This window comes from Camelus bactrianus, chromosome 2 (genome assembly GCF_048773025.1).
Source record: "Camelus bactrianus isolate YW-2024 breed Bactrian camel chromosome 2, ASM4877302v1, whole genome shotgun sequence".
Lineage (NCBI taxonomy): Eukaryota > Metazoa > Chordata > Mammalia > Artiodactyla > Camelidae > Camelus > Camelus bactrianus.
Window position 1 is genome coordinate 131,621,319 of NC_133540.1, and position 24,417 is coordinate 131,645,735.

At 48.5% G+C, this 24,417-nt stretch overlaps 1 protein-coding gene across 7 annotated transcripts in view; it reads right to left on the reverse strand.

Annotated features, from left to right (window-relative positions):
- Positions 1-14,810: 14,810 nt before the first annotated feature.
- EVC2 (EvC ciliary complex subunit 2) overlaps positions 14,811-24,417 on the reverse strand; it is a 122,469-nt gene continuing 112,862 nt past the window's right edge. For all 7 annotated transcript variants that reach the window (XM_074350474.1, XM_074350493.1, XM_074350491.1 and 4 more), the window contains 3 exons: positions 20,070-20,266; positions 17,394-17,495; positions 14,811-15,531 (listed from right to left, as the gene is read on the reverse strand). In XM_074350474.1, the coding sequence (XP_074206575.1) occupies positions 15,264-15,531; positions 17,394-17,495; positions 20,070-20,266 (567 nt within the window). In that variant the 3' untranslated portion in view covers positions 14,811-15,263. The remainder of the gene's footprint in view (positions 15,532-17,393; positions 17,496-20,069; positions 20,267-24,417) is intronic.

Below are 24,417 nucleotides of genomic sequence, written 5' to 3' on the forward strand. Positions count from 1 at the left end.
GGCTCTATGCAACTTGATCATAATTTGTTATTATCATTCTCATCATTATCACCATCATCACCATTATTGTCCTCCTCATCCTCATCATCACCGTCACCACCACCACCGTCATTATCATCATCACCATTATTGTCATCCTCATCCTCATCGCCATCATCACCACCACCACCATCATCATCATCATCACTGTCGCCGTCATCATCACCACCATCATCATCATCATTATTTTACACTTGAAAAGATAACAATCTATTCAATAGAGGAAAATACAGAAAATTCTCCACCTAAGGAAAAACACTTAAAATTTCCTCAAGTTACCACTCAAGCCTTCATACAGCACACACATGGGTGCCGATGAACGGTAACTATACAGATGCCTTGACCTGCCGCCTCCCTTCTTTTACCCACCCAGCCCTCCCTACCTGAGCTGCCTTTCAGCTCCCATCTCTACATGTGGAAATATGTGCCTCTCATGGGCCAATTCCACCTCTTCCATGAAGACTTCCGGGTTTCCTGGTAACCTTAGCCCAAGCCAGGTGGGATCTCCTCCATGTACTCGCTCATGCATTTTCTGTAAACTTATGGTTCTGATTGCTGCCAACTGCACAGCAAGGTTACTTTTGCCCATGGCTTGCCCTCCTTGCCTCCAAACTCCTAAGAGAAGCCAGATCTTCACGTCTGTCTCCTCCTCCCACTCCTGTCTCCCAGTCCTAACGGTGCCTGGCTCATGAGGGGTAATCTATTTTGAATGAACTAGATGAGAGTGAGCCCAGCACAGAGTTTCTGAGTGGGTGAAACTTCCTTTTGGCAGGATCCCCTGTGGCCCCACCGCCACTCCCAGACCTTTTTTCTTTTCTGGTCTCAGTGATTTCCCAAAGGCTGCCTCTCCCCACCCACCAAAGAAGTGCCCAGTCCCCACCCACCCCCTTAAGAGCTATATCTCCTGAGTCCCAAGTTCCAAATGAGTTTTCCCTTCTCCTTCATCCAACCCCCATTCCCAGAGTGCATAGTCCTAGTCTTGTTGTCGAAAAAGCAATCTGATTAAAGAAATATGTACCCAAGCAAGAATCTGCATTAGGATTCGCCTTCTGATGTGGGATTCAGGTGCAACAAGAGAAGCTGGAAATTGGTGACATCAATAGGGCTTTCCTGTCTCCACCAAAATATATCTGGCTTCTCATGCCAGTAACTAAAAAGGGTTGACATTTGTAGTGATAGTAAACGCTAAGCTGCATGACCTGAGTAACTGCAGTGCACTTTCGTGTTAGCCAGAAGATCCCCGTCCCCACTGGCGGGGAAAAGTGGCGCCCCATGAAGCTGAGTGCCCACAGCTGTTGTCATTCTTCTGCTGTGTTGACCATCGTGGTTCCTGGCCACCATGAACGGTGACCCTTACCTCCAGGTGTCTGTCTCCACCCCTTTTTTTTCTCTCCAGCCATTAGGGACACAGCTTTGACTTGTTATAATCTCTTTTAATGGTGGATCCAACCCAGAGCTCTTGAGCTGCAGACAACTCAGTTCTTTCCTTTATGCCTCCTCCCTCACCTTCTCAAAGCACCTGAGCACGAGGTAGGGCTGGTCTTGGGAGGGTTCCATGCTGTGACACTGACCCTGGGGTCCCTGCCTCCTGATGCTTCCCAGCCTCCATGCCAGGACTTGCCTCTCAGCTTCCTTTAGGGACTCCGTCCATCAGAGTCACCTCTGCTCCAGTCATGGGTTGGTCCCCTTCCCCTTCCAGGGTCCTCGGCCTGCAAGCAGCCAGCACGCAGCCAGCACATGAGGTCTGCAGTGGCTTCCACGTGCCCAAGTCTCCAGTGATGGCTGGGAGGCTGCTCCCCTCTGGGTACACTGCTCCTCTCTGGAACGGGCACAAGCCCGCCCAGTCTGAGACTGGCCCAGCGAGAGTTGACTTTGGAGTGGGAGACCTGGCTTCAAATCACAGCCCCACCATGCACCACGTGGCCCCACTGGGAGGCTCTGAGCAAGTCCCCACATCTCTGAGTGTCAGTTCCCACAGCCATGAGTGGGGTCTGGTTAACTCCGTCTCTCTCTTTTCCACGGAGCAGTTATGAAGGTCAATTTCAGGGCTACACGTGAGTGCACATGTTAACGCGTGGGGCTCTGTGCAAAGCAAAGGAGCCGGAGCTCCTTACCAAGCGAGGCATCACTTCCCGCTTCAGGAAGCTTTATGTCCGAGTTGATCTCTACAGAAAGCAGTCTCCACCGCGTCCCCCTCCGTAAGCCCTCCATCCCTGCCCCTCCTCCCTCAGCCAACTTCAGGCTTCAGGTCAAACAGCTGCCAGTGACCTTCCCAGAAGCCACAGCAAAGGCCAGGCATGGAGGGAGCCCAGTGGGCAACGCCCAGCCTGCTCCTCCCCCTGGAGTCCCAAGAGGGGCCAGAGCTTAGAAGGAACAAGAGGGAGGGAAACTCCCTCATTCCGGGCCCGCTCTCTGCCAGGAAGGAACTTGGTACGGTTTCCGTTCTGTGGAGTGTGTACATTTTAGAGACGAGCAAGACTAACTTCTTAGATGACCTACAGTTTGCCTGGGGCCACCCAGATGCTTTGTGGGAGAGTCAAGATTTGAACCTTCTGCCAGGATCCAAATTTCATGAACTTCCTATTACATAATAGTGACCCCGCATTGTTGTCTTGGGGGCCCCCTTCCCGAATTGTCTCAGCATCACAAACCCAGCTCTTTAACGAAGCAGAGGGTGCTGCTTAACGGAAGCAGCTTTAAGGCAATTTCTCCACTCCCGCTCCCCCCATCCCTCCAAGCCAGGCTGGCGCCCTGTGTCCCTGCTCTATAGAGATCCTGGAGCCACCCTGCCCCTTGTCACTACAAGGAAACTCTGTCCTCCACCAGGAAAAGCACCTGAAAGAGAAACTTCTTGTGGGGACAGCAGCCAGCCTCCAGCTTTTAAGTGATGCTCCATGCTGTTTACCTGCTGCTGTGAACCGGATTTAAAAGACTTCCCAGTCCATTGGTTGCTTGTGGTCCCTTGCTCTAGAGGGGAGAGGGAGGGTGGTCAGAGGGGAGGAATCTCTGAATCAGGACGTGGTGAGAAAGACTGCCCTGACCTTCTGTATCTCCCAAATGCAAAGGCCCAGAGAATGCATCACAATTGGTTGAGATACCAATTCATCCACCAGTGAAGAGTGGCCGGGGTGGGGGGTTCATGGAATAGCATGACAATTATCCCAGAACCTTGTGGACAGGACTTAGTGACTCATGTCTAACAGACAGAATATGGAAATGGATGGACAGTATGCTACAGAGGAAAAACTTAACAGACACCACCTAACCCAGTGATCAAAGTTAACACCACCAGTAAAAAGTCATGTTGATGGCATGTGCCCACAGTTAGATGTGATGAGAGAGGCCCTACCTCTCTGCGGTGTGCTTCCCCCAAACCCACAACCCCAGTGGAGTCGTGGGAAAACATTGGACAAATCTCAACTCTAAGTTCCTGACCTGACTCAACAAATTATTAGAACCACGGAAGACATGGAAAACTGAATTTACAGATTACAAGGAGACTAAGGAGATATGACAACTAAATGAATGAGGCTTCTGGGTGGCCTCGTGGAACAGAGAGGAGACAGTAGTGGGAAAACTGGTGAAACCCAAATAAAGTCTAGAGTTTAGCTAATGGTAATGCACTAATGTTCATTTCTTAGCTTTGATAAATGTACTGTGGGTATGTAAGGGGTCAACACTGGGAGAGGTAAATGATTGATCCGTGGGAACTCTTCCATGCTGTCTTTGAAGTTCTTCTGTAAATCTAAAATTATTATAAAATGAAGAGGTTTTTAAAATTCTTTTTATTTTTTTGAAATTCTGTAGTGCTTTACAATTTTCAAAAGTTGCACACACATGATTTCATATAATCCCATGATAATGCTTAATTTTTAATCCCCTACCCCTATATTGCCCCTCCCCACTTCCATTTCCCCATTAGTAACCACTAGTTTGTTCTATCTGTGAGTCTGCTTCTTTTTTGTTTTAGTCACTAGTTTGTTGTATTTTTTAGATTCCACATATAAGTGATATCATACAGTGTTTGTCTTTCTCTGTCTGACTTATTTCACTTTGCTTAATGCCTTCCAGGTCCATCCACATTGCTGCAAATGACAAAATATCCTTGTTTATGGCTGAGTAGTATTCCAAAGTGTGTGTGTGTGTGTGTGTGTGTGTGTGTGTGTGTGTGTGTATCTCACATCTTTTTTATCCATTCATCTGTTGATGGACACTGAGGCTGCTTCCATACTTTGGCAACTGTAAATAACACTGCTATGAACATTGGGGTGCATGTATCTTAAAAAAATTTTTTTAAATATGTCTGCAGAAGAGCTGGATATCTGCCCTCCCAACACTGTTTCCCCAACCCCGACCCTAGCAGTAGCTGCATTTTTTTTCCAAGACCAAAATTGGAATCCTATTCTTGGAGGAGGGGCACTCTGTCTGTCTGTACCAGCCCTACAGGCTGAAGTCAAGCCACTGGCTGACAGACCCCATCCACAGGTCAAAGCCCATGTCAGCCTTCCTTTGTGGGGAAGCCAAGAGATCAAACAGCATCACACAGATCTGGCAGAAACCCACTGAGCCACCTCGACCATCAGTCTGGTCCTTTATTGACAAACCATAAGAACAGACCAGGACAAGCAAACCTTGGGGAAAAGCAGATCACGAGGAGCGGGGCAGGATTAGCACAGACAACTCTCCCCAAAGGAAATAGTTGGCTCAGGGGAGAGAAGAGAACTTTGGAAGATTGAATCCATATTCTCAGAGGGATCTGCGAAGATATTACAGCCATAAAACAACAGAACAAGCTATTCTGAAAAGAGGAGGGAGAAAATGAAAGAGTTCCTGGAAGTGAAAATCATTGCCAAAATGTAAAATGCAAGAAGAGGCCTGGAGCAGCAAGTGGAAGACAAGTCACAGAACTGAGAGTGAAGAGAGTAAGAGCGAAATCAGATGATGAGGCTGACACACACAAGGGCAATAATTGTAACAGGAACAGCGAGGCGCGCTGAGCGATCTACCCTGCGTAGGCACACACGGAACCTTCACAGCCCGGTCAGATGGATGCAGCTAGGATCTCGACTTCACAGATGAGGAAATTGAGGCCTCATCCAGCCCTGAACCCCCTTTGCCCTCTCCTTCCTTCACAGTGGGTGCTGTGAGTGAACACCATTGCCTGCCACATCAGTAGTAAACAAAGGATGCTGCGGCCATCAAGTCATCACATTGCAGCTGCCCCCAGTGGTGCTGCCATCAAGCCATTAGCCCCTGCAGCCACCCCCAGCGGTGACCTGAGGGGACTCAGGATGGGAAAGCACTGGATACCGGCCCTGGACAGCTAAGGTGCGTATGAAAGAAATGATCTCAGTGAGCCCAGACTTTTGCACCTTCCCATACACAGAAAAGCACTAAATTCCTTCCTGTGCCCAGCCCACCTCCTCAGAGCCCCTCGCCAGCAATGTGCATCCATCCCTAGATCCTCTGGCCTGTGTGCTCTGCTGTCACAGGTTTGCCCCTGTCACTGTCACAGGCTAGCCCCTGGGCACTGGAGCCTTCTTGTTGGCACAGATTACTAGAAGAGCTTGAGAACTCTCCCCTGGCCATTTCCACCCCTCACCCCAGAGCCAATAACCCACCAGTCAGGGAATATAAAAGCCCGTACCTTCAGCTGGGGCGGGGCACCCCTGAGATGGAGTCTGCTTCAGCACCCCCTCTAGGGGGGTGGCTGCGGCTGGCGCTTCACCTGCGATCAGAATCTGGTCCAAGCGAAGAAAACAGTCATGAGGAATGCGGTGAACCAAACAATGCGTCCCTGACTTCAGGAAGCCGGCTGAGAAGAAGGGTGATTTTGTTGATGGACGTTGATGGTTGGTGTTGTTTTTTGTTTTGCATTAAACTTCATTTTAATGGATCTCAAAACTCTGTGACAGATTTTTGGTCAAGTTGTTGCCATTAAAAAGTACTGATTTTAAAAACTAGTAACTTAAAACTGCCACACCCAAAAGAAATGGTCCACAAAGCGTTCTCCTTTCCTTCTGAAGGTTTTACAATGCATTGTTATCATTAACCAGTCTCTTACCAGTAAATTTAAACGGCCAATTGAGACAGACAATCCTGAGACTGTTCTCCCACCACTGATTAAGACTGGCGTGGTGGTAGGTGTTGGGAATAATCCTTTAGCCTTCTGAGCTTCCTGGGCAGACTCAGTGACCATTGCTGGGACTGAGGGAGGGTGAACGCCTGTGTTCACGACTCTTGGCCAAAGGTGGGGGTTGCTTCAGCCATCTTCCAAAGATGCGCATTCTCCGTGGACCACTCCCAGCCTGCTTCTCAGAGGCACTGATCTGCCCTCAGGTGTGGCGCCTAAAGGAAGTGGGCGGATGTTCAATGGCAGGTGGCCCACAACCCGAAGGTCCCCTGAGCATCCTTCTTTGTGTCACTTCTCTTGGAAACAAAGAGCAGAGGCCAACATACAAACAAGGCTCTCAGCTGGAGAGAGGTCCAGTTCCCTCTGTCTTCTGACAGTCTGCCTTGAAGAAGTAGGTGTTTTTTTGTTTTGATGCTTTTGTGTTTGTGAAGGTTTTTTTTAAATCTTTCCTAAGAAAACAGAACTGAGCATCAGTGAAAAGCGGAAGATGACAAGCGTAGTGGATAAAAGCTGCCTTTTCCCATCCTTCTGCCTTTCCTGACGGCTCCCAGCTGAGAGGAGGCGAAATGATGAAAAGGTAAAGGACGCGAGAGAAGAGAGGGGGTGCTGAGCGGGGAGCTCAGCCCCCGTAGTTCCCCTTACAGTCTGATCTGACAAGACGCCTTCCAGGGGGCCCCGCTCCTCACACATTACCTTCCTCCGTCCTCACAACAAATGTGGGAGTCATTTTCTTCCCCCATTAGAGACTGAAAAATTGAAATCCAGGGAGGTGACAGAACTTGCTTGAGGTTGTTCAGGTACTGAAAGAACCCAGACCTCAAAAATGAGTTCCTTCTTACTGGGTGGCGAACATCCTAGGGATGCGGTCTCACCCAGCCTCTCCTCATCCCAGCTCTTCGGGCAAATCCCGGGAGGGCTCAGTGAGATGATGCAGGCTAAGTAAACACGCCGCGCAGCTCCCGAGGGCCGGAGGTGGCGGGGCTGCGGCTTCTGTTGCTGAGGTGCTGCTGGAACCGTTACTGTTGTTGTTGACATGCTGATGGTGCTGGTGCTCACAGACCTGTGAAGTCACTCCTTCTGTTACAGGTTTCCGAGTCAGTCTAAACTTCAGCCAGCCATGACTTTGCAAGGAGAAGTTTATTCCCTACTCCTCATATTTCCATAAGGGCAAGAGAATGTCCATCCCACTCCCAGGGAGGGAAAGTCACGAGAGCGGAGACTTCAGCTCTCTTTGCCTCGTCGCTGAGCTGGGAGTGCTCGCCTCAGACCCCCCTTCTCAGCGAGCTGTCCGGTGTGCCCTGTCGAACAGCCCCACTGACGGTCTGGGTTAGATTTGAACTCATCTCAGATGTGTGACTTACTGTGATGGGGGCAGGCAGTCTGCCTAACAGGGAGTAAAGTAGGAGGTCACCCATGCGGCCACTCAGGTCGGGTGCAGGGACCAGTCCAGCCTTTAAAGCCTATGCTTTCATCTCCATCTGGCACAAGCCTGCGTCTTAGTTAATTCAAAGTTGGGTGTTATTTTGCCTCCAAGATAACCACAAATTCGTCACGATAAAATTCAACTTAATTTTCACCTTCCCAAAGAAATCTTCTCTTATTTCTACAGCACACAGTGATCTTACCCACTTGTGAATCTCGGTAGCAACTCACTATTTACATTCCGACGTGTATGCTGTGAGACACGTGAACCCAGCTAGACTGTGTGCTCATTCCTGCCGAAAGTACACCCTAAACATCGTCACATGGAAGCAACCTAAATGTCCATCAACAGATGGCTGGATAAAGAAGATGTGGTGTATACATACAATGGAATACTACTCAGCCATAAAAAAGAATGAAATAATACCATTTGCAGCCACATGGATGGATCTGCAGATGAAGTAAGCCAGAAAGAGAAAGAAAAATACCGTATGATATCACTTATATGTGGAATCTAAAAAATAAAGCCACAAATGAACTAATTACAAAACAGAAACAGATTCACAGACATAGAAAACAAATTTATGGTTACCAGTGGGGGAAGAGAGGATGGAGGGATAAATTGGGTGTTTGAGCATTTGCAGATACTAACTACTATATATAAAATTGATTAACAACAAGTTTCTACTGTACAGCACAGGGAACTATTTTCAATATCCTGTAGTAACCTACAATGAAAAAGAATATATCTATGTATCTGTATGACTGAAACGTGATGCTGCACACCAGAAATTGACACATTGTAACTGACTATACTTCAATAAAAAAATAATAATAAAGGCTTGGCCAGGAGAACCTAACTCATAGCAATGGGGACTAAGGGGTTAAAGATCATTTCTGGGAATTTTTCTTCCTTAGATTGTCATTCTGGGCTAATAAATTTCCTGTGATCTTGTCGGAAGTGGGGCATAGAATCACATCCTGCTAATTTATCAAATTAACATGTTTGGGCTTCATGTTCAGTAACTGCAAACATCTCACCCCGTGCAGCCTGTGTGGAATTATTTTCCAGACGCGACTGCAGTGAGTGATGAAGGTTTTTATTGGTTTTGGTGACTCCGTTGGCCGCAGAGTTTTGCTGTCCTGGTTTTCTTCCTGTGTCTCATAGAGATCGGTCACTTCGCGCAGCATCTGGTATATAGAAAACGCTGGATTCCTTTCACATGAACAGAGAGAACGGTGGGTGGCCCTAGCAGGATGCTTTTACTTTCTCTCGTCTCCATGCTCTGAAGAAAACAAGAAAGAATTATTTTTCTTAGTTGTCTCCCTCTTTTGCTTTGGTCAGCTGTGAAGATGCTGCAACTTTCAAATGCGTCTCCTCCCTGACAAGCCTTAAATAATGAGTAATACCCAGTGGGCCTCCCAGCACCGCTTTAAAAACATTAGAGACCTCCCAGACTGCCCACTCTCCAAAGGGTCTGACGATCAGGTTTGGTGTCTGCGACACCCAGGAACAATGTCCAAATGCCACTTCTAGATTGTGTGCCATGTGAGAGAGAATAAAGCTCCTCTCTTATTTTCCCCACTAATGTCTGATTCTTCTGTTACAGGCAGCAGGAGGCAATCTCTAATTGAAACTACAAGTGTCTGCAGATCACTCACATCTACCCAATCACAGCTCAGCAGAAAACTGGTAAGAAGAACTAACTTTATGATTTACTATTGTTATGTGAAGTCGGTTTTAGATACTCCTAAACCAGAACTATGATTAGAAGGTAAATTATAAAAATTATTTTCTTTATGTCAAATCTCTGATTTTTAGATATCATTTTGTGCTCTTATCTGATTACAAAGGCAATAGAGATTCATTTTAACAGATTTGGAAGCTACTGAGAAGCATAGAGGGAAAAATCAAAGAAAATCATCTGTAATCAATTCTCCAGGGGTAAGTAATGTTAACAGTTTGCTTTACTTCAAGTTCTTTTCATATTTCTATATATTCACTTGAAAAACAAGGCTCTTTCCTTCCTTCCTTTTCTCCTTCCTTCCTCCCCCCTCCCTTCTTTCCTGTTTCATTAATTAATCGATTAACTTATTTACTGAACAAACATTGATTGAATGCTGAACACTGTTACCTCATTTAAGTCTGCGTCTTTTAGCTTACATTATTTGTTAAAGCTCTCCCATGTCATTAAGTATTCATCAACCCCACTACACAACTGAATGGGAACAATAAAACAAATACAGAGCACTTAACCTTACACTGTTGCAGAAGCATCATTACAGCTCCACCAGCCATCATTTCTTGGGCCCTGAACACATGCCAGGCACGGGGGTTTGCTTTGTCCTCTCACCCTCACAGCACCTGTGAGACAGGCACTAGGTCACACCCTTGTACTTACAGGTGAGTAAAATGAGTAGTGCAGAGGCTGAGAGACGCATCCACAATCCCACAGTTCAGCAGGGGCACTGAGGGGCCTCACATCTAATCCAGGTCTGTCTCAGGCGATGCGCTTCCTTCTCCAGCTTCCGAATGCAGAAACTTGGTTGATTGATTTTAGATCTTTTGTCTTTCCTACTACGTGCATTTAACGGTATACATTTCTCCACAAATACTGCTTTTGCTGCATCCATACATTTTGTTAAGTTATATTTTCATTCAACTCAAAATATTTTAAAATGTTTTGAGACTTCTTAACCCATGTGTTATTTAGATGTGTGCTGTTTAATATCAAATACTTGTGTGGTGTTCCAGCTGTCTCCCTGTTTTTTTATTTCTGGTTTAATTACACTGTGGTCTGATAATATACTTTGAATAATTTCTATTCTTTTAGATTTTTCAGTTGTGTTTTACAGCCCAGAATGTGGTTTACCTTAGCGAATTTTGCATGTGAACTTAAGAAGAATGTATATTCAGCGGCTATTAAACGGTGTATTTCTCCTTGCAGCTCTATCATTCTTGCCTCATGTATTTTGACACTTTATTGTTAGGTGCATATATATTTAGGATTGCTATATCTTCCTGCAGAATTGACCTGTTTACTGATACGTAATGTCTTCTTTATCCATAATGATTTCTTTTGTTCTGAAGTCTGATTTGCTTCAGGTTGTATAGCTCCAGCTTTCTCTAAAAAAAAATTTTTTTTTAATTGAGTTATAGTCAGGTTACACTGTTGTGTCAATTTCTGGTGCACAGCACAATTTTTCAGTCATACATGACTATACATATATTCATTTTCATATTCTTTTTTCTCCACGAGCTACTGCAAGATCTTGAAGATATTTCCCAGTGCTCTACAGTACAAACCACAAGGAATGTCTGTCTCCATCCCTGTGCTTAGCATCTGTCTGAGTTCGGGTCTTGGCTAAACTCTCTCGGTTGGCCTGTCCCTCCAGATTTCAGGGTGGGGACTTGCCCTGTGACCTCAGGTCTCTGAAGGGCCCCAGAAGAGACAAAGGTTTCCAGTTTGTTCAGCTTTTCTTCTTGTTAGAAATACAGACGTTCTGACTTCTAAGCTCTTTATGTGTCTGAACTGAAACTAGACGTGTTCTGAACACTTTTTATATTTTCCATTTCTGTTATTCACGTCATATTTCCTTCTTTATTTTGAGCATATAGGGAATGTATAATAGCTGATTTAATGTCCTAATATGCTAATTCTTTCATATCTGTCATTTCTCAGTCAGTCTCAATGGATTGGGTTTTTTTTTTTTTTTTCATGTTTATGAGTCTTATATTCTTGCTTCTTTGCATGCCTGGTAATTTTTGATTGGATGCCAGACATTGGTGATTTTACATTTACTGGGCGCTGGATTTTATTGTATTCCTTTAAGTGGCTTTGGACTTTGTTCTGGCATATTGTTAAGTCACTTGAGATCAGTTTAAACTGTTTGAGGCTTGTTTTCTTCTTTTTTTTTCTTTTTAATGGCTTTATCAAGATAGAATTTACATACCATGAAGTTCACCCACTTAAAGTATACAGTTCACTGTGTTTTTATTGTATTTACAGAGCTGTGCAAGCATAAGTATAATCTAATTTTAGAAAATTTTCATTGCCGAAAAATGTACCCATCAGCCATTACTCTCCATAATCCCCATGCTCCTGCCCATCCCCCCAGACCCCAGGCGACCACTAATCTATTTTCTTTCTCTACAGATATGTTGAGACTTGCTTTTAAGCCTTGTTCTGGTGAGTCCAGAGCGGGTAATTTATTCCATTACCAAGGCAGTGTCCATCAGAGGACCAGCTGACGCATCACCCTCTGGCTGGTGGGAGTGAGACCTGTTCTCAGCCCTTGGGGAGCTTTGGGAATTGTTTGGAAATTCTTTCTGGTGGTTCTTTCTTCCCCCTGACAGTTTTCCCTCCTGTGCACACAGCTCCGTATTCAGACAAGAGACTTAAGGGGACCCTTCTGTCCATACTGGCTTGTTCTCTCTCTGTCTCTGCCCCCCTTTCTGTGTCTCTCCTTCCTCTCCATATTCTGCCTCATAAATTCCAGTTGCCTCAGTCTCCCTGAATTCTGTTCTCTGTCTCCTCAACTCAAGGAGACTGCTGGGCTCTGTCTGGGTTTCCCCTCCCTGATCGGCGGCCTTAAAACTGCCTCCAGGCACCAAGCGCAGGCAGGTGCGGGGGGGCCCCCTCCACTTACTTCCCTTCCTTCAGGTGTCAGCGTCTCGTGCCGCCTGCTGCTCAGTGTCTGAAGGTAGTTCTTGCCTATGTGTCGGCCAGCTCTCTGGTTGTTTAAGTTGGGAGTTTAAATTCAGTCTCTGTTACCTTATCATGGCCAGCAGCCCTTCCATATTATCTTGAAGCAAATCTCTAACAGCACATAATTTCTTCCATAAATATTTCAGTATGTTTCTCCAAAAGATAATGGAGTCTCTCTTTTTTAAACATAACTATACAGTTCTAGCCAATTATTAATTCTAGGGAAAACAAAAAGTTACACACACAATAAAGAAATTAATTAAAATGGCCTACATGACTCAGCTTCACATAAAATTTTAGTAGTTATAATAATAAAAATGTTGAGTATTTACTGGAATTTGTGTTTTAATCGCAATACATAACTGGAGAGGAAGGGCGTGTGGTGTCTGTGTGTGTATGTGCGTATGTGTGTCTAAGACAGCTAAATTCACATCTTCTATACTAGAAAGTTTATATATATTATGGATAATACAGCACTGAGAAGTTGCAGTATGTTCCAAAAAATATAAATGTTAATGGCACAGAAACAGCTAAACAACTGAAAGTAGTCACTCCTGGAAAAGAAGAAATTAGAGCTCAAATTTGAGCTCAGGTCCTTTCAGTTCAAGTTCCCTGGAGCTTCTCTCTCACAAATAGGCGTCTGTGTCTTGTGGCAGGTGCAGCCCTTGTAGCAGGGTCACTGTTTGGACCACAAAGCTGAATTTTGTGAAGACGTAGAAATATAATAAGTAAATCAGCAACGTTCATTCATAAATCAGCAACCAACCTTTTACTGAACTCTGTGGACACAGTATCCAATGTCGTCACTCTTTGCCATCCCTCCTCTAAGGCAGGTATTAGGATTCTTGTTTTACAGATGAGGAGACTGAGGTTCAGAGTGGTAAAGGGGCTTGTTCAAAAGTTGCAGAGCCAGGATTTAGACCCAAGCTACCTGATTCCAAAAGCACAGGCTTTCCCCAACACGTCTTCGTGTTTCTCGTGTGGTGAGTTTAGAGAATTAAATCAGTAGCTGGACTCCCGTCTGTTAACGTAGGGAGTTATAATTAGGTTCAGATGCTGTATTTTGAACAGCTTGAGCACCTCCCGCTGTTGTGAATAGTCTATTCAATCAGTCTTCAGCCCATAATTTTGAGTTATTTTTTGAAATCTGTGTGCAGTCTACTTTCAACTGTACATAATTCTAGCACCAGGGAATCATTAGAAAGGCAGGTGGGTCACCTTCAAGGACCACGTAAGGACACAGACGTGGGCAGCCCACACCTGCACCAAGAGCTTTATGGACCCAGTTTCATCCAATCCTCCTAACAAGGGGTTCTCACCACCATTTTGCTGATGAGGAAACTGAGGCTCAGGAAGGTCATGTGACTTGCCTAGCAAGCACAGCTCACAAGCAAGAAAGCAGGACCCGAACTTAAATTGACTTACATCAAAGACCGTGCATTTTCCACTCCACGATCCTGTGTGTGAAAATCACTGCTCTTCCTGTCCTCTCTCTGCTCACTCTGACCTTCAGATGGGAAAACTGACCGCTCTTCTTTCTTGGATTTGAACTTCTTGTTTGTACATATCTGCTAATGCAGTCATACAACCCACTGGCAGCCTTAAGACGGTACACGGCCACCTCCCAGAAGAAATGCGATCCTCAGAAGAGGTCCCCGCTCACCGCACTGCGTGCCTGCTGGTAGGAAACCGCAAATAAGACCTGACCTTCCGGTTGCCAAAAGCAATGGGATGAGTCGTGGCAGAGAAGGGTTTTAAGTGAGGACACCTGAACTCAAAGCCAGACTTCCTCCTTTCTAATGGTGCCATCACAGGCAGGTTACTTAAACTCTGATTCTCAGCTTCCTTGGCTGTAAAATGGGAGTCGTGACCCCCACCTGCTGGGGGGTTGATGAGGATTAAGATGCGGGTTAAAGCAGCTGGAAGGGTCTAGCAGCCGCTCTCAAGGAACACGTGCTTCATCAGGATTCCTTGTCTTCCTCTCCCTGGTGACCCGATTCCCCTCCCAATCACCTTGTGTCCTCAGGAAAGGCCTGCTGTGATTGTGTTCCTTGCCTGGCTCTCAGGAAAGCTGAGACCATGATCCGGTCCAGCCCCAGTGGGACCTCATTGGCTCAACTACCACCGTGAGGATGATGAGGGTCAGGGCACAGGAAAGCACTGAGACACATGAGGACCTGTGTGTAGTCAGTTTGTTGGCAAACGGGTGAGGACAGGAGTGTCCACTGATGGAGCAGGAGAAGGCACAGGAGTTTGGGGCTATAGTGGGAGTCCTTCTTGGTTAACTTATTGGCTTTATGATCTCGCACTAATCACCTCACCTTCTTAAGCCGCTGAGTTTTGTGATGTGGGTTGGAGATGGTACCGCCCTGTGGCCTGCACATCTTCTGGCCACTGGAAACACAGAGAGCAGATCTCTGTCAAATACCACAGTGTGGGGCCAAAACACAAGAAGTGATTAAAAATGAACAGTCCCTACAGAAAGCAAAAACGAGCTTCACCGAGAAGAGCTTTGCATCAAATGCATTTATTTTCAGAAGTTCCCTTGATAAAAAAAGAACATGTAAGAAACATACAACGTAAGAACAGAGAGCGTGGCCTCTGACACACAGCCCAACCTGCAGGCAGCCGTTGCGGGGATGTGAGTGGGGGCTGGGGTCTCCTCCAGACCCTCGGCGAGGTGGGACTGAAAGCAACCAGCGTTCACAGGCTGGGCCTCTGTCTCTTCATGTCCCTTGTGACGCTGAAGAGAGTGGCCCATCTGGGAACGCACAAGACCAGATTAAACTGAGTCACTGAGAGCCGTGGAGGGAAGGCGAGGGTTGGGGGGTGTCTGTGTCTTCTGCACGTGCAGTTTACATCTGCAGGTTGTACATTACACACACACACACACACACACACACACACACACACACACACACGGGCAGGAGAAAGCAAATCTGTCTTCAGACTCCTTTGGGCTAGTTCATGCCTGAGGCCCAAGTGGCCTTTTTGGCATTTAGAAAGTTCTTCTTTTTCCTGGGGGGGACATGCAGTGAGATCTCCGGCTCCCTGGGATTTCGGAAGATAAAGAGCTTTTCGCCGGTGTTGAATAAATCAATGGTTTCTGCCCCTACAATGGGCACTGGGGCCAGTTCGCCGACGGACTCCAGGGACAGGTGCGGCCAACTTCCTTTTCCAGAGAATGCCATCCTCTCTCTGAGAGCGGGACACGTCTTCTTTAATATGCTAAAGAAAGAACAGAAGATCAGATTCGACATTTTTGGCAACTGACCCTACCGAGTGTCCCAAAAACTTCCTCAAGGAAAACCCCTTTGGGTCCCTAGGTCCTCAGTCAAGTGTCATTTTAAATAAAGGTTCTTCCCTTTGGTTGCCCCGGGATGAGCTGAAGCCTGTGGCTGTGGTGTGCTGCAGACAGCGCTCACCGACTCAGGACTGTTCACTTTTCCAGAGTTTTGTGAACCTGTCAGCAGCTTGGAACCAGCCAGGGTGGGAGGGTTTCACATGATGGAAGTTGGCAAGAGCTACAGATCAGAGCTCCTCTCTTCCCCCACCGTCCTGGACGAGTGTGAAACATTTACTATGACACTGCTGCCCGTGGGCCTCCCACTCAAAGCAGATGGATAGAACCTGATTATAAAGCCCAGTCAGAAGTTAGGTAAAACGTGTTGGAAATAGAACAGAGTGACAGGCTTTGGAAATATCCCGAGAAAGGACGGCTGTGATCCTGCCCATGAGCGGTCCAGCCCCTAGATCCTGGCTGCACTTGCTAACGGCTCTGACTCCCTCTGAGAGCCCTGGACAGCCTGAAAGCCACAGGGTTGTTTGCCCAAGCAGTGCGGGACGGGGCCAGGTCACTGGGGGCCGATCTGCCGGAGGCTACTGGAGGGCTTGTGGACTCTTCCTGAACAGACGTAGCGGGTCAGGCTCCACCGCCACCACCACTGACTCCTGCCCCTGCAGCGGGTATGAATCTGAGTAAGGATTCACAGACTCTCCTCCTCCCACCATCCGTCCACAGGGCCTGGAGGGAGAGCAGGACACTGCCAGGAGCACAGGGAACCGGGACGGTGCGGCCAGCGCCCCCCTGGCCTGTACCCGCGCCGCTGACGCCTGTGCGCCCAGGACCGCCTTTGCGTCCCCACCTCCACCCTGAGCAGCTGACCTCCGTTCCTCGGTGGAGCGCTTCACATTTACACGGCTTGAATTTCACTGTCTTGCTTTGTGCTCAACAACCGCATCTAATTTCTCTGGGACTAAATTCTGATTCCCAGCCTACTGTGATCAATGGCTCCTAGACTTTAATCGTGGACGGTTCAGAAGTTTGGTCTTAGCACCTTCACCGGAGCTCTGAGACACTTTGGAAGGGGCAGGACTCGGATCAGACACTTCCCTTGGACATCGGCTGTGTCCAGAGCACCCTTTGGATATCACTTTTTAACCTATTCCCAATCTGCCTGATGTGACTCTTCCTCCAAGTCCCCACTACGGGGAAACGGGGGAGCTGCTTGGTCTCGTGTTTGTAGCGAGCTGAAGCCACCCTGCCTCTCACCTTCCTCTGTTCTCCAGATGTGCAGCAACCACAGCTAACAGAGAAGGGCACTTGGCAGAGGAAACTGAGGGACAAGAGCGGGGACGTAAGGCCACGACTTCCCGCCTGCAGGCTGGGCCTCTGCCTCGGGCTGCTCTGAGCTGGGGAACAGTGGCGGTGGGACCTTCCCCACTTTCTGGAAAGCGGGGAGGCTCCATGCAGCGAGACAGGAGATGGCTCTGTCAGCTATGGAGTCCGCACATCTATAAAGAATTATTCTCCATCTAATGGGAGCCCATTTAAAAAGAGCCATTAGTTAAAATAAATCCCGCAATTAAAATGCTAATAAAAATCAGGAGAATCTGCTCCCACTGACAGCCAGAGGCTTATCTTCAGCTTCTAAACAAAGCCTGCTTTGAATAAAGATTGTGGTCCTTAGGGAAGGAGTGTCGTTGGTGAGTTTGCAGTAACCCTCCCTTCGCGGCCCCCCCACCTCCCCTCAGGCTCACAGGCAGCCTGGCTGACCCCTCCCAGCCCACCGAGCAGACGCCCTCCTTACCGCTCCTTCCTCTCCTGAGCCCAGAGCATCTTTTCTAATCCTCTGCTTATCAGTTCTCCTCGAAGTTTGCTCTCCAAGTCCTGCCACCAGCCCTGGTGTTTCCTGAAGGTGAGAAGGGAGTGTGCTTATATTTTCAAAAAGAATAGAATCTCCAAGCAATGTGTAATCCTAAAAAGCCCTAGGGGACTTCTCTCTTCTCAGTGACAGGAGAAACCCTAACCCTGACCTTTCACTGTTCGTTCCCTCACTCACTCCACAAACACTGATCTAGCAGCCTAGTCAAGACAATATCTCTGCCCGCAAGGGGTCCCCAGTCCAGGGGTTCCCGACAGGTACCAGGTGACATCAGTCAGATAGAGGAAGGCTCCCTAGATGTGAGGACACTTGAACTGAGTCCCGGCGTCCCAGCGGAGGGAGGGCAGGCAGCCTATGTGAAGGAATGGGCTTTACGCGCTGGCTTGTGTATGGCCCAGCTCTCCCACTGGAGGGGACTCTCCGCGCGGCAGGACTGTCCCTCACTCTCCCACATACACTAGCGCCCAGGACAGTGGCATATAAGGAGCTCAGCAAGTGTTTTACAAATATAAGAATAAGAAAGTTAAGAAGCACAGTAGAAGCTTGGAAGGTGGGCAAGGCAGGGAGCCCTAATGCCACGTGATGGAGTGTGATTCTAGAATGAAGAAGGGACATCCTAGTGGAGAGGGAGGGGGGAGATGTTCACAGGATTGGACTCAAGTCAGTAAGACAGAGTGGGACTGAGAGTCCTGTCTGTGCCCAGCTCTGGCCAAGTTCATACTCTGCCTTGCCTGGTGGTAGACAGGCTGGGCCAGGCTCTCTGTCCTAGGAGTCCAGCTCCTGGGCAAAGGAGGCTGGTCCTCTGAAGGGCACACCCAGAGAGGAAGGCCCTCATCCTGTCCCGGTCCTGCCTGTCCAGGGACCCGGCGTCCAGCTTTTCCTGGATTCTGACGGGCCCCTCACTCACCCTTTCTTGCTTAGTCAGTCGTTTCTGCTGCTTGAAACCCAAGACCCTGGACTGATGGTGTGACCAGGCACCAGGCACTTGGGACACTAGAGTAGTGACAGCCCTGCCCTCAGTTACTATGGCGAGTGGCCTGGGACCCAGAAGTCATCCAGCCCACTTGGCCATGCGGTCGGGCAAAGAAAGGGAGTGTCATGCTCATGGTGACAAGCCACCTGGGTGCTCCTGCTCTGTCCCCCAGCAGCCTGCCCATCCCGGCTCACCAGCCTCCCAAACTAAACTGAACAAAGGGGAACTCCATAAACAAGGTCCCCATGAGTGGCTCTCGGGCACAGGTGGCTTCCCTGTGACCACACATGTTCCAGCTCCAGGGTCAACTCCAATACCTGCCCTCAGCATGTTCTTCCCTGACTGTGCACTGGGAGAGACCAGGCTGAGACTTGTAACTCTGACTTGCCCACAAAAGCCCTGGCCACACCCACACCCAGCGCCAACCACACCCACCCTGACCACGCCCTGCTGCCCCTGACCACGCCCACACCTGCCCTGACCACGCCCTCACCCAGCTCTCTCACACCTGCACCAGCCCGGACCACTCTCAGCCCTCAGCAGTGCTTCTGACCTTTCTGAGTCAGGGACCCCTATGAGTCAGGAAAAATAACATACATATACACTTATCGATGCAATCACGCAGTTTCAACAGACTCCTGGGCTCCGAGACGCCCATCCCCAGCCTCCCCTGGATCCTGGCTGAGGCGCCGGCTTCACTGCCCGGCCTTCTGCACTTTCAGGTCTGGTCGTGGCTGTCCTGGTAACCCTCCCGCTGCCAAAATCTGTTCTCAAGTGGTACCGCTGGCTGCCCCAAACCCACCTTGTCCACAGCCCCACTTCCTGCCTTTCTTTGCAAAGAGGCTTTACTGCCCAAATTCACACCTGGAACTTGACCCTAAGGAAAGCATCTCTCCAGCATTACCCGTAATTGAGGAAAAATGAACCCAACTAAATGTCCAGTAACAGGGTAGCAGGTACATACACTATCCTACACACCTAGTGGAATAACAGGCAGCCATTAAAAATAGTATCTATGCAGATGTTTCAAAAGTATGAATTTTAAATTGTTAATAAAAACAGCTGAAATATAGTCTAGATAGTGTGATAATGAGATAGACGTTTACACATGAAAAAGAGCTGAAAGGTAACATGCAAACTTGCTTCTGCTGTGAGGTTCTGAAAAGCAGGCTGTCAGGTTGTATGTACTGGGACTCCTACACACACACACACGCACGCAGCACACACTCAGCAGACACATTCTGGAGGAAGAACTGTAACAAAATGCTAACAGCCGTTTTCTCCAGCTGATAGAACCATGGCTGTTTCTCTGTGTTCTTTTTCCTTTATGTACTTGTTGTGCGCATATGGCATATTTACAGCTCAGGGACACTTATTTTCTTAAAAGTCCACTGGAGGAATCAATTGGTGATGAAAAGAGAAGCTGTGGGCAAAATACTTGGGCTACTGAGACTTAAAGCGGATTCATGGCGACTTGGATGCTGTCTGCGCCATCTCTTGGATGCTGTAACGAAGTTCCCCTGGGAAGGCGTGTGCTTGTGCCCTCGGGGTCCTGCTCCCTCCCCCATCCGTTCTCCTTATGGGACCTCACTCACTGTTTTCCAGAGGCAGCCCGACCCTGCACTCACCGCCTCCTGCCCAGGTCGGTCTGCACCCCGCCGCCATCATTCTCCACCACGTGGTCCTGATGCTTCTGGCCGATGGAGTCCAGCACGGCCAGCAGCTCAGGCTGGGAGGCTGCGGGCAGAGCCACGCTCAGGAGCCGGCGCAGCGTGCCCCCCGGCACCATCGTCAGCTTCGACAGGTAGGAGGCCAGTCTCAGCTCCTAGAGGGGTTAACACAGGGAGCTCAGAGCCTCACCGCTCTAACCTTGATGGACAACAAGTTTTCGGGGATTAAGGTCTTAGGACTTTTTGTCCCAGGGAGATAAATATTTTAGTGGCTCGGTCTTGAAAACATGCTCCCAAATTCACAGAGCTGTCAAAAAAACCCTAGTTGGTCAGCAGCCTCGGTTCCCATGGTGATCTCAAAGCCTTCACCCATCCCTTCCGACTCACTTGTCACAGCTAAAGACCTGGCCTGCAGCAGGGCCGATTAGTAATTTTCCCTCCTCCTACTCATGTTCCATGAGGCGATGGGGCTCAGGGGACACAGCACAGGCTCTGGAAACAACTGAAATGTCCCTAAACCCGTGGACAGTTAAAGAAATGGGACACCTGTCTGTGATGAAAAGAAAGAACTGGAGGATCCTTAGGGCATCACACTGCACAAAAAAAGCCAGCGTCCACAGCCACACCCTGTAGGATTCCATGTGAATAACATTCCAGAGCTGACAACATTGGGGAGGGTGGTAATGGAGTCGGGGAGTGGATACAACCAGCAAGGGGGAGCAAAGCAGATCTCTGTGGCGACTGAATAGTTCTGTATCTTAACTGTGGTGTCGGTTACATGAAACGACATGTGATAAAATGACACTGAACTGTACATACATTTTACATCACTGTCAGCTTCCTGGTTTGGATATTGTACAAGAGTTCTGTAAGATGCAACCTCTGGGGGAAACCATGAAACGGATCGGGGCACTGGAACTCTCGATGCTAGCTTTGCAACTTCGTGTGAATCTAAAAGTATTTTTTTTTAATGGTTAGAAAAAGAGAGTGCAGGCTCTCCACTCCCCCAAACCTGCGCTGGCTCCCAGCCCCGCTGCACAGAACTGTGTGTCTCTGGGTAGTGCCTTTATTTTCCTCTGTGCCTCAACTTCCTCATCTGTAAAATGGGGTAACAATAATACCTGCGTCAAAGGGTTTTTGAAGGACAAAATGAACTGGGGGGTGTAAAACTGTTCCACGCTAGGAAGATACAACACAGAAAGCACTTTTACAGCAAAGCCAGGAGAGCTGGATGCTGAAGGGCCATCAGCTCAAGGCTGCCAGTTACCACGTCCCTTCCTGTGGGGAAGCAGCTTACTAGTGGACACAAAGCAATGGGAGAGAGACGGAGAAGCAGAGACCCACCAAGTGTCCTCTGTCACTTGGGCCCCTAGAGCTCAGCCCTGCTCTTTTGGAGAACAATCAGGGCATCGATCCATTCCCTTTATGCTCAGACTCATTTGAAATGAATTTCTGTTACTTTCACCTAAAAAGAATTCTGACTTTACAAGACACCGAGGCGCCGCGCTCAACAAATCGTGGCCACTCAGCGAGTGCTGGTTGTTGCTTTTGTTATGGTATTTCTATGAGCCTCCTGCTGCGGCTGTAACACATCACCACAAACACGCAGTGGCTTCAGACAACACACGTTTGTTCTGCAGCTGTGGAGGCTGGAAGACTGAAATCAGTGGCACTGGGCTAGAGTCCAGGGGTCAGCCACGCTGGCTCCTTCTGGGGGCTCCGGGGAGAATCCGTTTCCTGGGCACCTCCAGCCTCTCACTGCCACCTGCGTTCTTTGGCTTATGGCCCCTCCCTGTCTTCAAAGTGCTTCCTCCAGTCCCTGCATCTGCCATTGCCACGTGGCCTTCTCTTCAGACTGTGACTCCTCCTGCTCCCTTCTTTAAGGCTGCTTGCGGCTACACTGAGGGCCCACGGCAGTCGTCTAGGCTAATACCCCATCTTAAAATCCACGATCACATCTGCAAAGTCCCTTTTGCCATAAAAGGTCCTATTCGTAGGCTCCCGGAATTAGGATGCAGACTTGTTTGGTGGGCCATTATGCCAAATGATGAGGACACATTCATTTATTCACTCAATTAACACTATGATGGAGTCCTACTGGGGGCCAGACCCTGTTCCAGGCACTGGAGACAGAGCAGTAAGTGACACAAAGTCCCTGCCTTCACAAGGCTCACAGGTGAGACAGATGGTAAACCTACAGGTAGGCTCTATCAGGTAGCGGTACGTGGGTGTCAGGATGGGAACAAGGCAAGAGAAAGAGCCAGAGGGTGATGGGTGGAGGTGGCTGATGTCTGAGATGGGTAGCCAGGGAAGGCTCCTCTGAGAGGTGTCGTCTAAGCAGGGACTTGGATGAAGTGAGGAGCCACACGCCCATGGAAGAGAAGAACCTTCCAGGCAGAGGAGGCAAGAGCAAAGACTTGAGGCGAGGATGACTCGGCACGTCTGATGGAGAGCAAAGGAGGCCTGTGTGGCCGGCGTGAGAAGGACAGTGACAGGGGATAAGGTGGGACGGGTGGCTTGGGGTCAGATTATACAGGACCTTTTCACTAAGTGAGATTTTGGCTTGTCTTCACGATGAGATGGGAAATCACTGCAGGATTTTAAGCAGCAGGAATGCCATGAGCTGATTTTCATTTTTAAAAGACTACTCTGATGACACAGGGACAGGGGACCATCTGCAAAAAGAGAGGCAGCAGGACGGAGGCATTTCGGGCAAGAGATGCTGGCAGCCTGAGCCAGAATGACGGAGGGAGTGGTGGGAAGTGACGGGAGGGGGACACTAAGACGGCAGAGCCAGCAAGCTTCACTGAAAGACGAGAATAGAGGATGACGCCACCACCTCTCACGTGGGCTGCTGGGTGAACAGAGGTGCCATTTGGTGAGATGGGTGGCGCACGTTTGGGGGAGAGAACCCTCAGTCACTTGTAGCTCTGTTTGGACAGGTTATGTCACGTGTTTCACAGGTGCCCTAGTGGAGATGTCGTCTCACGTGCAGGGCAGGCGTCTGGAGGCGGGGTTAGATGGTGACCGGTATGTTGATGGCGCCAGCAGGGGAGTGAATGTAGCTGAGAGGAAAGGAGGTAAAGGACCAAGTCCTCAGGCCCCCAGCATCTAAAGGCCATGACGCAGAGCAGCATCCAACGGGGGGCCTGGCCACAGGCAACCTGGGGCCGGGAGAGACCAGGTGTCTCTGGTATCAGAAGCCAAGGAACATACCCAAGAAGAGGGCGGCCGGCCAAGTGCCAGAGAGGTCAAGAAAGAAGAAGACAGAGACCTGACCCCTGGATTTGGAAGCATGGCGCTGCTTATGAGCTTGACCGATGTTTTTAGTGAAGTGTTGGGGAAAGGTGTATTATAAGTACCAAACCTCCTTCCTTACCATCCACGCGCTTCCTTCTGCCTGGAACACCCTCCTCCCCACACTGCGCTCTGCCTGGCTCTCTTCAAACTCATTCTTCTGGTTTCTGTGTGAGTGTTGGCTTTTCTGGAAGCCTTTCCTGACCCCACATGCTAGGACAGTGCCTCTCCTCTGATCTCTCATTGGTTTTAATCAACTCAGCTACAACGGTACAATTTCTTATGTGTGTCTCCAGTGAGGTTTCAGGATGCGGTCAGTATCATATGCCTCTATCTCCAGCATTTGACCCAGTTCCTGGTACAGAGAAAGAGATCAACAGATGTGTGTCGAATAAATGATGGATAAACCTTGACTTCATAAACACCCTGCAGATTCCCTGAGGCAGAGGCTAACCCTGCATAGCTGGGGTTCCCCCCGGTGAATGTGGGGAGCCACGGGCTCATGGCCATGGCCTTCCCAGCCCGGAAGTTTACTGACCAATGATCCTCAGCCCATGTCACTGGGTCAAGTCTTCCCGAAGGCGGTGACACAGAAAGCATCTGTGTGGACCACGTTGCTTTAAAGATCCGGAGCCATTTCTAGAGACTGAAATGAATCACAGAGGAACACGGGAACCAGATGTCCACGCGGAGGAGGGTGGCAGGAAGATCACACTTGCCAGCAGGCCCTGCCTGTCCCTCTTTCCTGCTCTGCTTCACCACCATGGGACTCGGCAAAGATTATCATCGTCTGAGTGTATCTTGGCATATTTCATCCTTGTCTTTATTTTTAAGAAATACTACTTATTTTAAGGAATCCAAACAATGCAGAAAAGCACAAAGATTAATGTTAAAGTAATTATTCCAAGTGCCATTATCCAGAAATAATTATCAGTAAAATTAGGCACACTACATTCCAGGACTCTTTCTAGGCATATATGTAAATAGATGGATGGATGAATGGACAGAT